The sequence below is a fragment of the Fukomys damarensis genome, unplaced genomic scaffold (assembly GCF_012274545.1).
Source record: "Fukomys damarensis isolate Sample0158 unplaced genomic scaffold, DMR_v1.0_HiC HiC_scaffold_5, whole genome shotgun sequence".
NCBI lineage: Eukaryota > Metazoa > Chordata > Mammalia > Rodentia > Bathyergidae > Fukomys > Fukomys damarensis.
In genome coordinates, this window is record NW_022900917.1 from 22,404,562 (window position 1) to 22,422,432 (window position 17,871).

Here is a 17,871-nt window from a genome sequence, read left to right on the forward strand (position 1 = left end):
TATATATATATATATTTATATTTATATTTATATTTATATTTATATTTATTTATTTGGTACCGGGGATCGAACTCGGGACCTTTCACTTGCGAGGCAGGCAGCAGATCCTCTGAGCCAAATCCCTGGCCCCTCCTAGTATTTTTATGTACCAGAACTTTAGACTTTCCTGGGACAATCCTAATAAGCTCTGAATAGTATGTTAATATTGACATGAAAAATTCATATTAGATTCCACAGACGCTCAGCATTCTTATTCTGATCAGTAGCTGTGTGCACACACATTCAGTCAGGTAGAAAGCTTTAAAAGTCGTCTTCATCTTATGGTATCTTTAGTTGTTCATGGACAGATGCTGGAATCACAGTTTATACAATTAATCTTTAGATGGAGCATCTTTTTTCAGGTGGAACTCTGATGTATTTGTTTTAGTGGAAAGATGGCATATAGGTTCCCTTAGAGTTAGGAGGAAGGGTAATGAGAATATGTTGTATAAATACATTTGTATCTTGTGGGAATTTGATCAGATTCAAATTAATATGGGCCTCTACAGTATTTTTTCGTGTATTGCCTGTATCTTGTTTACATGTGCATCTTCTTCCCTAGTTATTTATCTGTCTATCCAGCTCTGCTATATGAAATTTTATAGTGTATGGAGCTGTCTGACAGCAGAGCTTTTTTTGTTTTACTGAATGTTTTGTTGGTACATATGGTCTGACATGGATGAGCAGCCACCGTGAGATTTTGGAGTCTATTAAACTGGCTCATTAAAAAGATCAATCTGTTTCTGTAATAACACTGGGAGCCATCAGTCACTAAAAGAGGGAAAAACTGACACCTGAGGAGAAAACACATTTTGGTAATTTGTTCATGACATGTCACGAACAAAAGAGCGCTCTATATTTTGTTTACAACTTTGGGGGTTTAAATTCTGTGACGATTGCTGAGTTAATGTACTAAGCAGTCATTACATGTGTCAGGGATGGGCTTTGGCAGATTTAACTTTCTTCTCATCCTTAAATATTATTGTTAATTTTTTCTTTTTAAAATGTTACTGTTGTTTACAGACGAATTCATACTCCAGGGAAATCGCCGAATTTTTCCCCCCTTTCTTTATTTTTCCCTGTATAGGACAGTGAAATATTTTCTAGTTTCTTTTACAAACAGCTCAGGGCATCCCTAATTTGTAGATCTGTGGTAGAATACTGCAGAGCCCAAGTTTGCAAAAGACAATTTTCTTTTAAAAATCATGCTGTTTTACCCAAAATATCAGGGAAAGAGAAATTATGATTTGTATTCTTTGTAGTTACTGTGTAGGTTTGTAATTTGTCCTAGATCTCTATTCTTTTGTCATTCTGTGATGCAACATGCTGAAAAGGGGAGCCGGAGCTTTTCTTGGGGTCAGTTAAATGAAGGGAAGCCTCACGTATAGAGACTGGAAGTTCTGGGCACTATAAACCTCCCTGCGCTTACTCATAAGGACACTTACACCTCTCCACGCACTGAAGAGGGAAGTACAGTTAGACAGTGCCCCACTTCATGGAAGCTGTAGAGTGGAGGAAAATTACACAGTTTTAGAAAAAAAATGCTTGTCATCCCTGTCCTTCCTTTCTGACAGCCTTAACACTGAAGCTCTTTTTCAGATTTGCATTTAAATTGTGTTCTCACCTGTTATGCTCCTTTTCTGACCCAGAGGGTTTTTCTTGCTAAGAAACCAAATGCAGTGACCTTTGTTTTTATTTGGGTGTAATTATTTTTGTTGTTTTTCTCTTTTCCCTTATTATCTCAAATGATTGATCAAATCCTGTTCTCATTCATCATCATTTTAACTACTGTGCTACACAGTAGCTCCACTTTAACACTTCTAGAGCTCTGATAAAAAAGCACATTTAGTTGGATTCATAATGTTTTTGCTCCTCCCCTATAGTTAGATATTTCCTAAAAAGATTTTCTTGAACCTTAAAATTACATAGTTTGTTACCTGGGAGAGATCTTATGGCTGTACCAGCCCAATCCCTCCTCTTTCTACTTGGAAAAGTAAAGCTCAAAGAATGTGCTTCAAGTCACAATGCATCTTGGTTGAGAAACCAGCAAATTTACATATTCTAAATCTCCCAGATGCAAAAGATGTTCTTATGTGCAGGATTGAAATAAGGAAAGCACAACTAAGAACTGGGTTTTTTCCTGACTTTCATTTATTCCTTTTCTATAATTACTCAAGTGGGTAACTGCCATAGCATAATACTCTGAGGTTTTATAAGTCATTTTAATGACAGAAGAGACCCAGGAAGCCAAGTTTCTTGGCTTAATGAGTGTTAGAAAATGCTGAAGGCTGGAGGGTCAGAAAGCAGTCGTTTTGAAACAGTGTGGGTGGAATTTGTGAGATTGTCATCCTATTGCCCATCAGCCAGACTGAGGAGGTCCACTTCTTGTCTGTGAGTTTCAATACTTCCATCTTTCGAAAGAGGAACATTAGGTATTCTTTGCAAGAAAGTAGTACAGTTAATTGCACAAATAAGAATTCAGTTCTTACAATCTATTGCACTTAGTATTCTATGGAAAAACAGATATATTAATCCTTTCTTGTTTTGTGTTGCATCTTTTATGTTCCTCAGCTTTTAAAGTGTGTTACCCCTGTAATGATTATTTTTTATATTAGTCACACCAGTTGTGAAGCCCACTAGTAGAGAGAGTGCTGGCTTGTGTTTATATGTAAGAATGACAGCATGGTTGTTGAGGACGTTCTGATCTCCTCACATCTCATCCTCAGCCTTAACTAGGGGCTTACTTGCTTCTCTTCTTGGTAAAGCCCTACAGAATACACTTCATGCCTTGGTCTGTATTCCTATGCATGGTTTTTGTTCCACTTCCCACTTATCTGTCTTGACTTCTTCATATTTCATAGCCTGACTCAGTGTCTGTTGTGTGAATGATGGCTTCCCAGTCCTCAATATTCTTAACAGTTACCATCTACTGAGCACTTAAGATGTGCCAGACCCTGTAGGAGGTAATTTGCACACTAACATAGAGTGCTTATTTCAGTAGCTAATAGGGCTACTGTGTAAATTCAGGAAGGCTGGGTGCTATTGAATGTCAGAGTCCTGTGGCTGTTGAGATGCTCAGGAGATTCTAACTCCGGGTTCTCCAGCTCAAATTCCTTTGTTCCTAAAACCATTATTCTGTATCACCAGCCTTGGGAAGCCCCGGTGTGAAGACAAAGGGCTTAGACTGACTTGTTGAGTGCCAAATATGTGTTAGGCTCTGTAGAGAGATTCTTTCCTATAACCCTCTCAGCAGCTCTGAGGAAATCAGTCCTGTATTTCTCAGACACAAACACTGAGGCTCTCAGAGGCTAAGCCCTCCTTAGTTCATGTGGCCAGCAAATTGCAGAGCCAGGGGTTAAAGCTAACTCCTTGTGATCACAAAGCTCTACGCTCTTGAGAATATATTCTGGAGTAAGCTTCCTTATTCTGATCTCCCATACCGCATTAATTGTAATGTGTATTGTTGTTTTTTGTTTTGTTTTGTTTTGTTTTTTTTTTTTTGAAACAGTCTTGCTCTATAGTTCAGGTGGGCCTTGAACTCAACAGAGAGCTTCCTGCCTCAGCTTTCTGAGCACTGTCATTATAGGAGTGTGCCACAATGCCTGACTCCACATTTGTATTGTTTTTATGGAATTTTATGTGTATAGATTCTGCCTGAAAGTATAGAAGTCTTGTAGCTCCAGTTAAATCATTTTTATGGTAAAGAAATGACTATCTTACACTCTTAAAGAGGGTTAAAGGGATCATGTCTCACTCATCTTTGTATTCTCATTGACCTTCGGGCACTATCATGAACTTCATTATGCACAGTGGGTACCTAAAACAGAGCAAAATTCCTGAAACACCCCTCTCAGTCCTGGAGCACATAAACAATTCAAGTTAAATTTAATGCAGACATTTTCAGTAGTATATCAAATAACCCCCCAACAGGCTTTATTTATTTATTTGGCTCAAAAAGATGTGTCTCTGAAATACAATAGTGAAAATAGTTGCTGGTGGCCCAAACCAATGCTGAGATTGGTTGACTGCACAGAAAAAAAGCTGGAATGCTGGAATGGGAACCCGCAGATGACAAATTAGAATAAGAAAGAGCATTTCCAGGCAGCAGGAGGAGGAGTAGAGTTGGAATACTTCAGCATCAGTGGCAGAGATTAGAAAGGCACAGGGACAGCCAGCCACAGGCTGCCTGGCTGCTGAGCAGATGGCCAGCACCAGGAGGCAGGGGACACAGAATTCCACCTTCCCGCTCTGGGAAGGGGAGGCTCCAGGGCCCTGTGAGGCTGCGTATGGTAACCCTGGAGGTCCAGGCTTCCTGCTTGTGTGTCTGGAGTGGCAAACACCCACCTGCCTCTTATTTACTTCTGCAGAAATTGGCGTGCTGCGTAGGAAATTCTGTCTCCTGGGTGGTTATTCAGCAACAGAGAGATGAAAGACGCTTCTCTCCATCTGGCCCGGAAGAGGGGATCCTGTGGTCTCCCCCTCTGTTCTTCCCCATCTGAATGTCCCCCTTCCTCCAGAGTGATAGGAAAATACAGCAGCCACTGCAGGTTGTCATGAAGAATTAGGTTTGATTTTCTTTTTAAGGAGGCAGGGGAATTTGTAATCTAGTTTGTTTTGGATACATTATTCCACACCAAGAAAAACAAATTATGTGAAATTCTTACTTAAACTTACACATTTCCTCACAATTTCTGTAGGCACCTCTTACTGAATTATGGTCTGAAAATAGGGTGACAAGAACGATTTTCTCCCTTCAATTCAGTATCTAGTTCTTCCACGGAAACCTTAAATAATTTCATGTGTTAGAAAATGGGGAGAGTGAGTTGTGAATGTCTATTCGTCTTTTCTCTAACAGAACTTTTACTTCCTAAAGTTTAGAGAAGAGATTTCTAAAATTCAAGCGTAAAATAAGGAATAGAGTAAGCCGCAGCGCCCATTGGGTGTCAGACGTGCCCAGTGTCCGACTCCCCATTTTCTGGGAGCCCAAGCCCAGCGGTGGGATTCAGCCCTGGAGACAAATGGCGAACACATCTGGAGGACCCCAGGCTCTGCTGAGATGTCAGCAGGGCTGGAGGAAGTGTGACAGGACCAAGTAGGGTGTCCTGGTACAGGAAGGAGACCCACAGCAGGTCTTGGATGCAGAGAACGAAGTCGTGGCCTGACTTGCAAGTGTCTACGTGGGAGAATAGGTAGAAGGAGAACAGGAATCACAAGGGAACGACAGGGCCAGGCTGGACATGTTCATTTCGAGATGCCTGTTGCAGCTCAAGTGAGGAATTAGCACATGTACTATATTTATTTGTAATGGGACTAAGATTCTAATTTTGGGTCCCATGCTAAGGTTTATTACGTTATGTCACTTTTCCTCTATTCAGAGAAGTGTTTTTGTTTCGTTTTGCTTTGGTGATAGTATTAGGGATTGAATCCTGGGCCTTGCACTGAGTTACCTCCTAAGCTCTTAATTGTTTTTAAATTTTGAGACAGGATCTCACTAAGACAAAAAGCTGTCCAGGCTGCTCTTGAACTGCTGAAGCCTCTCAGACTGCTGGGATTATTGGTGTGTTCCACCATGCCTGGTTTAGAGCAATTTTTATAGCAATACTTCTTTATTTGTTTATTTATTTAAAACTAGGAGAAAAAGAATGTTACACCTACTCCTGTCGTTTAGATTTTTCATTTTATTCTGCTTATTGACTTCATAAAAGATTTTTCCAAACTTACCCATTTCCTTGAGTGTTACACTATCTGAGAGTTACTGAGGGATTATCAGGGTACACTAAGCATGACATGCTCCATACTGCGTAAGGAGCCTTAAAAATGTTTATTTCATTTTTCAAGTCGTCCATTTCCAAATCTGTGATTGAGGGCCTGGGGCCAGGGATACAAGGTGTAGGAAAGTGCGACTTTGGCCAACTCTGCACTGTTTGCAGTTACTGTTTCCTATTAACCCCATCTCCCTGCACAGGAAACCGAGGCCAGAAACTTAGTAATGTGAGGACATGCAAGTGATTTGCTCTTAGGGTGTCAGAACTCAACAGAGGAGTGATTTGGGCTACGCGTTGAAGTGGTGAGGTTACATTCAGGACAGGGCCTTCTAGGAGGGAAGTAGTCTCCTTACGTAGGATTTTAAGAACAAACCACAAGTGGCTTTCACTGGCTGGAGACACTTGGACCTCCTTGTAGAGCTGGGGTTATTTCTAGGACATGTTGGTGTGGGATAATGGAAAGCATTTAGTTTTGCATAATACATTTTGAAAAGGGCAACAAATAGAAATGCAAATATGAAATTTCCCTAAGCAAATTTGCTACTCTTCATTTGCTACTCCGGAGTACATGGTAATGCACACCTGTACTGCCAGCACTCTGGCAGGCTGAGGCAGGAGGATCACAAATTCTAGCCCAGCCTGGACAGCTTAGTGACTTGATGAGACTCTGTCTCAAAATAAGAAAAAATTTATAAAAGGGCCACGTGGGGGCCTGAAACGTGAAGGCCCTGAGTTTAATTCTCAGTACTTTTAAAAAAATGAGTGTAGGTAGTTATAGGCATTTCTAATAAATAGATAGAACAAATAGCAGTTAAGTTGCTTTCATTACTATTATGGTATCAGCTTGGCTTTAGAATTATTCAGTGATTTGAGGCAGCAACAGGAAGACCCCTTTACAGCTTTACTTCTGTGGGCTGTGGGCTTCGATGCTTTGCTGTTGGAAGGTGACCATGAGGTGATGGGCTCTGTTATACACTGGCTCTAAGGGAGGGGATTCAGGGTGGGACGCAGGGAGGGGCCTCCTAGCCATACCTCTTCGGATGTCTTTGCCCTTGGTTAAGGGGAAAATATATATATTTTCAAAATATATAATTGGGTCACAAAAGTAATAGCACTGATCAGAAGTCTCAATAGGGATCAAAGTAACTTATCTAGGTGTGTGAGAATCATCAGGGTTCTTCCCGGGTTTTTCTCATTGTCACGGAATCAGAGAGAACCATAGGTCAGGCTGGTTTTGACATGTGTATAGAAATACTGCCAGGCTAGCTCAAAGGTATTTAGAGGAGTTTAATTTTTCACACACAGGAAAACAAGCTATAAGAAATAAATTGTCGAAAGCAAGGAACGGAGAACTTGGCTTAAGTGTTTGTTTCACACACCTGTGGTATGGGCCAAGGCCCATCAGCCCCGTGTGCTTGTCTGCACTGCCACCTCGCTCCGCTGTACCAAACAGTTAGAGCACTGTAGCATAGGACAATGGAACTGTCAAGTTTTTAATGAGAAGGAACCTCAGAAACCTAGTCCAGTGGTTTTTAAACTTGATTTTAGCAGCAATTATTTTACCTCTAAAAGTGAAATGTTAGCCGGGTATTTAGATCAGCAGTTCTGCCGCCTGCTTCGCAAGCACAAGGACCCCAGTTCGACCCCGGTACCAAAAAGAAATAATGATAAAAATGAAATCTTAGACTTGGACTCTCACATTTTTAAAACAGAGAAGATCAGGTAATGGTCCTTTAAATCTTTATTGGTTGGGGGAAAAGTTCGTTATCTGCAGAAGCCTTTAAGCCCTTCAGGCGGCACAGTTTGAAAACCATTGATCTAGTCCAACCCTTTCATTTTGCAGATGAGCAAACTGAGGTCTAGAGTTTAAGGACTTACCCAAGGGCACTCAGCTAGTTGTGGAAGAGCCAGGACTAGATCTCAGGTGTCTTGATTTCCAGTCCAGTGCTCTTTCCAGTACTCCACACTGCCGGTAAGATAGGTGTTGTGCTAGCTACTTAGAGTCGTCAGTGTTCTCCAACTGATTTGTGCTGGTAGTAGTACGCATTGGATGTTGAAGTGTATTATTAAAGGCATAGGATATGAAAATAGGGGTTAGCATCACATAAATATACTTTTAGGAGATAAATCAATATCTAGAATGTTTCCCTATTAAAAAATGATTGTAAAGGAGTGTGCAGTTAGGCAACACCTGGGTTGCACTGGGCATTTTGGTCGGGTACCAGTGATCGATGTGCATGGAGTCAGAATGCTTTAGTGCAGACAGACTTGACGGGAGCGGCCTGGACATTTCTGGCCGCTGAGCCCCAGGGACCACGCGGCGCTGTCTTCCAGCACTGGCCAGTCTCCTGTCTCGGAGCAGTGCGTTCTGTACCTCGTCACAGGCCCATTCTCGTTTCACACGAAACTTAGTGGACTTTTTCTCCGTCCTTTGTGTGCTTATGTCTTCCATCTCAAACTCCTTTATCCTTCCGAGTCTAGGGCAGCAGTGGCGAACCCATGGCACACGTGCCGCAGAGGGCTGTTCTAAAAGGTTCTAAAAGGTTCTGAAAGCTCTAAAAGGTTCCCCATCACTGATGTGGGTGAGCAAATTGTAACTGGGACTCCCCCCTCCTTTTTTTTTTTCCCTCATTGAGTTTATTGGTACATTTTAGGTATACAGTACAGTTACATTCATTGTTGGGATCTTGTACCTCTACATGACACGTCTTGGTTCTCATTTTCTCCCCTTGTCCCTGCCCTCCCTTCACCCCTCCTCCCCTCCCCATAAGGGTGCTCCTTCTAGAACCCACTGCCCACGCAGTCTCCGTGGCTGGTTCATGTTGCATTCGGCTGTCCCTCTGATACTAGCAAGGACTGTCCATAGAGGCCGGGAAAGTAGGAAAAGTGTCTTCAGACCTTCATAGCTATTGTTTTATCAAATTAAAAAGGCTTAGAGAGCTGGGGATTTAGCTCAGTGGTTCCGCCACCTGCCTTGCAAGTGCAAGGACCTGAGTTCGATCCCTGGTACAAAAAAACAAAAAAACAAAACAAAAAAAAAAGTGGCATAGGGAGATCAGGCAGAATTCTCATGAGGAGGCTTCTCTGGGAAAGTAGATAAGTAGATGTCACTCCTACCCCCAGGGACAGACTATGATGCTGTCATCAGGAGGCTCAGTTGCCATGTGACAGAGTTTAGGATTTGTGGTTTCAAAGATATGATTGATTTTTGACTCTTTTGAGGAGGGGGTTGGAACCCAGGGTTTTCACACTAAGCTACCTCCCTCTTCAGATATTTTTCCCTCACCTGTTTATGTCTTATCAAATATATTAGGTTAATTTTTAGGCAATAGAGATACATTCAGCAAGCAAATTGCTTTAGCCCTACTTTCACTGGAGAACCAAGGAGCAGTGGTTAATTGTTAGGTCTCATGTATGGAAAACCAAGTTCAGAGCTCTGTGGGGCATCTGATAAAGTGCACCCAGGGTGTGCCTGTGTTGCTCTAAGACCCTGAGACCCCAGACAGGACCCCCATACTCTGGGCAGATGTCTGCTCAACTTTAAGTGGTGACCTAGGTTTTCCTTTTGGTCCCAGATAGCTCTGTCCAACTGATGCTTATGTTGGTGACCCGAGACAACGCTGGGGTTCGGGATGTTACTTTGCTCACCATAGCAGCTCAGCTAGATCATTGCTTTCCAGCAGATGTCTAGGAAGTTGCTGTTGAGCTCCTGAAATGTAAATACAGCTACTGAAGACTTGAAGCTTTATTTAATTTTTTAATTAACCAACATCTTAATTTAAATTGCCAAGTGCGCTTACTGTGTTGGTCAGCACTGCTCTCAGGTGTTTTTTTGCTGCGGAAGTCAGATGCCAGGTGGAGTGTGAGGCCCTCATTCATTTAGGTGGTGAGGATTTTCGACCGATGAATCTTCCCCAAATACAACCAGTCTTAGGGGAACTTTACAAATCAAAAACTTTTTTTTGCATGAAAAGGTTATCTATGGAGATTGGGTTTCTTATTTGTGCCTTTACCACAGGAGCTTCAGCTGCAAAGATGCTTGCTAATTTAACAATGGCCGCTCTCTCCTCTCTAGGCTGGTGATCATCTCAGTCTCCATGTGGGTCTGACTGAATTTCCGTAGGTTTTCTGGGAAGCTGAGTTTTGAAAGTTTCTGGCCCCCAAAAAGGAATGTTCTGTTGATATTACAAGCTCAAATATGAGTGTCTGAACTGTGCTGGCTTCTGAGTACTTTATGAAACAAAACTCTCTCTCTTCCCCCCTCAGAACCAAAGAAAATGGCTTTGACAGAGAGCCTTTGCACTCAGAGCATCCAAGCAAGCGACCATGCACTATTAGCCCCGGCCAGCGGTACAGTCCAAATAACGGCTTGTCCTACCAGCCCAATGGCCTGCCTCACCCCACCCCACCTCCACCTCAGCATTACCGTTTGGATGATATGGCCATTGCCCACCACTACAGGGACTCCTATCGACACCCCAGCCACAGGGACCTCAGGGACAGAAACAGACCTATGGGTAAGACTGAGGATCTGTTCACTTCCTTTGGATTGGATGCTTGCAGACTTGTGTCGTTAACTTCTTAACTGAATTTGAAGCTTGAGATCTGTGAGGGGTGAAAATTCTGTCTTTATGTTGTTTCCTTTATGAGAAAACTCTATTAGTATTAATATTCTCTCCCCCTCCCCATATTCTTTGTGACAACACTGTTTTTTGAGCAGGGCATCAAACTTAAAACTGGGGCTGGCAATTTAGTTCAATGGTGATGCACCTGCCTGGCAAACACAAGGTCCTAAGTTCGATCCCTGATTCCGCAAAACAACAACAACAAAAACCCAAAACCCTTATTTATGATAACGAATACATACTTAATTTTTAGTTCAAAAATTTTTTTAGCATGAGTGATTTTATATGCAAGCTACCCGCTGCGATTTTTTTTCCTTTGAAACAGTCTTCCTGTGTAGTCCAGGCTGTCCTTGAATTTGTGAGTCACCTGTCTCAGTATCCTCAGTACTGAAATTAGTCACATGCCACCACAGCTGGCATACCACAGATATTTTTAAAACATAGTTTCCTTCATTGTATATTTTATTCAGATGATCTCAAAGTTCGTTTTGGCATTTTCTGTCTCTTTGATATTCTATCTTTCTAAAGTATCACATGATATGTTGTTTGTAGTTTACCTGGACAGATACTTTTTCTTTTTTCTTTTTTTTTTTTTTTTTTTGTTTTCCTGGAAAAATTTTTTTTTTTTTTTTTTTTTTTTTTTTTTTTTTTTGGCAGTACTGGGGATTGAACTCAGGACCTTCATATGGTGCCACTGAGCTAAATCCCCAGCCCTGGAAAGATATTCTTGAGAAATGCTTGATACTTTACTTACTTGATGGCACAAGTGTAAAGTTTAGTGTTGTCAGTTTTGTATCAGATCAAAATATAGGAGTGAGTTTGGGCAAATATGTGTTGTTTGCCTGTGTCCATTCCTTTTTTAAATAAAACTGTTGGAGGTAAAGCTTTCAGGTGACATTGCTTTCTAAAGAACAAATAAGTGTCTGCAATGAGAAACTGAAGATGAACAAGGTAAGTTTTAATAGGTGGCCAGTGGTCACACTGGCAGTGTTAGGTGGTTGGGAAGGACAGTGTTCTGAGGACACCTTCTATCCCTAAGTGTCGATGAGGCTGAGAGCAACAGCCAGTCCTGTTTTCTTGTCTCCTGAGTCCATCTTACCCACCGTTCCTTCAACTCCTAACTAGTTGCTGGCCAACATTCCTGCCATGGGCCATTTGGTGGGCAGGGTACTGGAGAGAGCAAGGAACAAAGTCCAAGTGAAAAACCAGAATGCAGAACTCTGGGAACCACAGTCAGCCAACTGCCCACGCTTGGAGAGCAGTGACAGTTTTTTCTGTTTGTTTGTTTTCAGAGGCAAAGACAGCTTGCTATGCAGAAGTTTATGTTAGATTTCCAACTAAGTTACTAGCAAAGAGGGATCGCCAAGTGTGGAGTCTTTCTCACCTTTTGATACAGAACTCTCCAAATGTTTAGAAAGCAGCAAGCGTGGGGGAAAAGATGATTGAAGCTTTGCTTGTGAGATAGTAAATTAGTAGTTCGGTTCCCCACAACGTAATTTCTACATTTATATAGTATGTCAGACAAATAGCTAAGCGTATAATTTGTGCCTTCTTAATAGCCAATCTGTCTAATGTTCTCTCAGGTACTATTTCTGAAGAGCTTTCAGAATTAGCTTTTTTTCAGCCTGGACTGATATTTTGACCTCAATCAAATGTGATAACAACCCCCTTCTATGCACAAATCTTACCGTTATTTTTGACTTCTGGCCCCAGAACCATGATTGCTCATTTTAAATAGCGGTGGAGTCATTGGGTCACTGTGCTGAAGGGATCCCCTTTTGTAGGTGATAGGAAACAGCCTATTTCTTAAGCAGCAAATGCTGTTTGGTGAAATATTAGTTATAGTATGCAATAAAATAATCAGTACGGAAGTAATTATGCTTATGTGCAATGATTACATTTTCATCTAGTAATGTAAAATATCCCTTTATGAATTATATCTGTAACCATTGGTTTTATGTGATTTCCTTCAGACCATGTTCCTTACCTTTTAATTATATTAGCTTATAAAACTAATAGTGCTAATCTCTCCAAATACGTGCAGCTACTTAACCATCCCTAAAGTCTGGCAGAGTTTAGTGTGTGCTAATGCAAAATAAACTCTTGATATATAAAGTAACAAATTATGATGTTACACTCAGCTGCCATTTTGAGAATATAAAAATTGCCGTGAAGGTTTACTTAGTCTGGTATGATTCATGAATGCCTATTATATGTAAGGACATACACTCATTAGAATTCTTTAATAAAATTACTTTGTATGCAATGATAGTTTGTAAGATTGGAGTGTTAGCTTAGTTAGCTAAAGTCTTCTAAAACATAAGCATTAGTTAAGACTCAAGACTAGTGCCAAATTTCCCACACATGGACAATATGCCCTTTAATGACCATGAGCTAGTCTCTCTCTCTCTGTCTCTCTCTCTCTCTGTCTCTCTCTCTCTCTCTCTCTCTCTCTCTCTATATATATATATATATATATATATATAAATATATATACACACACATGCATATATACATTTTTGTACTGCTGAATATTTAAGAATGTGATGTAAAGATACTAGGAAATGTAAAATTTTCATATTATCTTACTCTTTCCCTTTAAAGATTTGATTGTAACAAGTGACTTCCAGAGTTCCGAAGGAGCAAATAAATACTGTATTTTTCACCAAGTAGTTGGGCTCAAACATGTTTCTAATTTTCTAATTTTTAGAAAATGAGGTGAGTAGCACTATTCTACAAATGCTAGAATCCCATTAGCCATAGACATCCAGTTGCTATTTTAGTTATTCCAGGTGTTAGAAAATGTGTCCTTGCTGACTTCATTTGCCAAACTTTTGAAATTTTTTTTTTTTTTTTTTTTGAGACAGGGTCTTGCTATATAGTTTTCAGGCTGGCCTTGAATTTATTATTCATGTAGCCCATGCTGGCCTTGAATTTGTGATCCTCCTGCCTCAGCTTCCTGAGTGCTGGAATTACAAGCGCGCACCACCACCCCTGGCTTTTTTGAAATTTTCAAAACTTTTGGAGTTCTCGGTCTTCAAAAGCAAATACTTAGATGCCACCATTATGAAAGTTCCTATCATATTTATATTCTTATCACTCTCCGGTTGTTTTCTGTGGTGACTAATTTTAACAGTAGTGCTTTCTCCCTGGAACACAGGCAACAAATAAATCAACAAAAATTACATATTTGCAAACATTTCAACTTGAAGTAATCACAACAAACAGCAATAACTATTACTTTCCCTCAATGTCTTTTCTGTTACGCAAATTACTAAGACATCTTTGCAATTTTACTTTTTTACCAATAGGTGGCATTGGCAATTTTAACTTTTAAAGCATATCTCTGAATATGTTCTAATTGGACAGGAGCTTTGCAAAGTATTTTGTGTTTAGTTTTTTTTTTCTTTTATTCTGAGCAAGAGCTGTCATAATTTGTTCACTTCCATCAGTTATACGTGAAAAATTGTATTTTGTGGTTGACTGAAAAGAGTCATGTGACTCATCTTTTTTTGCATTGGCAATTTTAACTTTTAAAGCATATCTCTGAATATGTTCTAATTGGACAGGAGCTTTGCAAAGTATTTTGTGTTTAGTTTTTTTTTTCTTTTATTCTGAGCAAGAGCTGTCATAATTTGTTCACTTCCATCAGTTATACGTGAAAAATTGTATTTTGTGGTTGACTGAAAAGAGTCATGTGACTCATCTTTTTTTCTTTGAAATAAAAGCATTTCTGTGCACTTAGTTGTTACAGAAAGTGAAATGCAGTATCTTACAACACTTACTGTTCATTCTTATCTGTGGCTCTCAGAGGAGCTTCAGTGTTTGGAAGCCTGACTGTTGCGGGCGTAATTTGCTGTTCACAGTGTGAGGAGTAGCAAAGAGAACAGTTTGAGTCACTTACCATGGGAATATTACCATAGTCGAAGGCAGCGGTGGTGAACCTATGGCACACATGCCGCAGCAGGCACAGCCTTCTCTCACACGTGAGCCAAGTCACCCGAGCAGCCCAGCATGGGATAGTGGTGTTTTTTGTGTTTTGTTTTTTTCCTAAACTGAAACCTCAGTATTCAGGTTTAATTGCAGTGTGGGCACTTTGTGCCAGATATGGAGGCTTTGGGTTGCAGTTTGGGCACTCAGTCTCTCAAATGTTTGCCATCACCAGTCTAAGACCCTTCTTTGGCAGTAGAATGAAAGGCCTTCACCCACAGTGACTGGAAGAACCCATTTCAGGGCATCTTGGCTGGGAGCCTGCCACCCTTCCCCTTAGTGGGACCATGTCCACTCTTAGCTAGTTGCTCGCGTGCATTCTGTTCACCAGCGCTACCCGTGTGTGCTGCGTTTCCATGGCAGTGTGATTGCTGCTTGAGAGCCTTCATACTCATCGACTTCAGATTAGCATTTGCAGTTTCTCGGTTTGAATGTAGGTTTGTCAAATTATGACCCACACACTGACTGTTTTGTAAAGACTATCTGTTCATTTTTAATGTCTTTATGTTTTATTGAAACATATGTGTGCATGTAAGCTTTCATATGATCCAAGCCCTTCTTCACAGATTAATTTTACTGGCAAGGTATGTATATTAGGGTTGTATTCAGTTACAACTGTACGGAAATGTAAGTTGGGTTTGTTTGTTTGTTAGTTTTTTACCATTTTTATTTTGGGAAAATGTATCCTTTCCTATGTGAAATGACAGTTGCTGATTTTATTTTAAATGCGGGACAGCCACATTTTGAAACTACCTAATGTCTGCATCTAGTTTCTTGTGTTTATTCAGTGCTGAGGTTGAACCCATGGCCGGGGGCTTTCTAAACAAGTACCATCGAGCCGCATTCCCAGCCCCAGGTTTGTGTTATTCATGAAGAATGTATTTCTATTTTTACTTAGGGAGTGTTACATGGATAATTAGCTCTGGACTTGAGATCACTTGACCCTGCCTGCTCAGTGTACAATAAAGGGCTCTGACCAGATGGCCTACAAGTTCTCCTAGTTGTAATATTTTATCTTTAGATCATTCCGAATCTAAATATGACTCATGTCTTCAATCATAATCAGACACATTCTCACATCTGCCCACATAGCCTGCCTGTGCCTGCTTGCACACCAGACAGGGCCGACCAGACCTTCTTCTCTCCATGTGCAGGGTTGCATGGCACACGTCAAGAAGAAATGATTGATCACAGACTGACGGACCGAGAATGGGCGGAAGAGTGGAAACATCTTGATCATGTAAGACATCACTTTTCATTCAGTTTAAAAATGTTTTGAGAGCCCAGGGGTTTAGCTCAGCAGTGCTGCACCTGCTTTGCAAGTGCAAGGTCCCGAGTTCGGTCCCAGTACTTAAAAAAAAAAATTGCGAACAGGTGAAGTGAGGTTATGTGAAAAAAGTAAAAGCTTGAAGATGCTTGGAAGGAGGGCCCGGGGATTTAGCTCAGCGGTTCGGTGGCCTGCCTCGCAAGCGCAAGGACCCAATGTTCGATCCCGGTACCCCCCCCCACAAAAAAAAGGATGCTTAGAGGTTTGTCTCCTGCCGCCCTTGGGTGTGAGCATTTGAAGTAGAAAGTAAGATTAGATTTCTAAACTGATACAAGCCTTTTAGAAGAGTAGAATTTAGGTCCTAAAAAGAAATAGCTCAACAGAGCCACTGATTTACTGTGAAAGTCCTTTAGTTTATCTATTGATGTGCTCAGTGTCTGGTTTTGTTTTGTTTGTCTTATTTGCTGAGCCCCTCTGGCTCTGTAGCTCAGGCTGGCCTTGAACTCTAGGTAGTCCTCCTCTTCCTCCTCCTGCCTCCTGGGGACAGGGATGACAGGTGTGCCCCACAGCTGGCTAATGGGCTTATTAGTATTTGCAAAGGGAGGTTTTACCTTCAGCTGAAATCTATCAGTCACAACCCCTTTCATGCCTCTTACTTTGTCTTCTCCGTTGCATGGAATTTGCTCGCCTCTTGGGTTTGAATTTCAAATCTAACTGTTGGACATATTGGGCTGAAACTTTAGGGAATAAAGCTACTGCTTTCAGTGTCCTGAAAGTTTGTTTCATTGTCTATGACATTATTTATTTATTTATTTATTTATTATTATTTCTTGGTACTGGGGGTCGAACTCGGGTCCTTGCACTTGTGAAGCAGGCAGAACCACTGAGCCTAATCCCGGCCCATCATGACATTATTTAATTTGTGGTGAATTATGTGCTCTTCCCTCTCCCCTGTGTATTTTTTTTTTGGATGGGAAATTGCTGAAATTTTATTATTTTGTTTTGATTTCATTGACAGACATTTATGTAATAATTGGTGGGCATTTATGTTCTTTTTTGAAGCAAAGCCCTTATTGGCACCTGTTGGATGTATGTGATGCTAACACCCTCGCCTCTCTGGTTTCTCGTGCAGCTGTTAAACTGCATAATGGACATGGTGGAAAAAACGAGGCGCTCGCTCACTGTCCTGAGGCGATGTCAGGAGGCTGACCGGGAGGAGCTGAATTACTGGATCAGGCGGTACAGTGACGCTGAGGACCTGAAGAAAGGTGGCGGCGGCGGCAGCAGCCACTCCAGGCAGCAGAGCCCAGTCAACCCAGACCCTGTTGCATTAGGTAGCTTTGTTTTTATTTTTCATTTGCTTGTTTGTCTCTTCTGAGCACCCAGGATTGAACTCAGGACCTTCACACTGAGCTACAGCTATGGTCCTTTAACAAAAAATATTTTTAAGACAGAGTCTCCCCAAGTCACTGCGTTCCCCAGGCGGCGCTCAAACTTGCTCTCCTCCTGCCTCAGCCTCCCAGAGTGCCAGGATTACAGGCATGTGCTACAGTTCCTGGCTAGATGAGCATATTAGATAGATATTTCCTGTGCTATTAATACTGCCTTTGTTTTTAATCGTGTCTTTAAAAAAGAAAGAACACCCAGGGGATTTAAGGAAAAGGAGACCTTCACACAGCCTGGTATGAAGGTGGGCAGATGGGCACAAAATTTCCAGCTCCTTTTCCAGGTGAAGGTTGTGAGTGAGCCAGAATCCCGCATGCGTCACTCAGGTTTGGGCCCCTTCCCACAGCTGTTACGACCCTGCCTCAGACGCGCAAAACCACAAGTCTCGGTGTGGGCCTGGGGCTTGTGCCTGTGTAACTGGTTCCTTGAGATTGTTCCACTGCTCTCCAGTGTTGGACAGCTCTATACACAGGGTGGTGTGTTCTCTGGTCACTCTTGTTTTGTAACTATATCTTACAATATCTTTGGGTTTTGTTTTTTATTTTGAGTTGAGGCAAGGTCTTGCTGTGTAGTCCAGACTGGTTTTGAACTCATTCTGTAGCCCAGGCTGACCTTGAATTCATACCAATCTTCCTGCCTCAGCCTCCTGAGTGCTAGGATTACAAGCATGCACCATGATGTCTGGCTGTAGCTGTATCTTATAACACACACACACACACACACACACACACACACACAC

At 41.4% G+C, this 17,871-nt stretch overlaps 1 protein-coding gene across 1 annotated transcript in view; it reads left to right on the forward strand.

The window, feature by feature from the left end:
• The window catches only part of Runx1t1 (RUNX1 partner transcriptional co-repressor 1), a 132,003-nt gene that overhangs the window by 82,013 nt on the left and 32,119 nt on the right, over positions 1–17,871 (forward strand). The window contains exons 7-9 of the mRNA XM_010611981.3: positions 10,071–10,321; positions 15,574–15,659; positions 16,819–17,020. Coding sequence (XP_010610283.1) covers positions 10,071–10,321; positions 15,574–15,659; positions 16,819–17,020 — 539 coding nt within the window. The remainder of the gene's footprint in view (positions 1–10,070; positions 10,322–15,573; positions 15,660–16,818; positions 17,021–17,871) is intronic.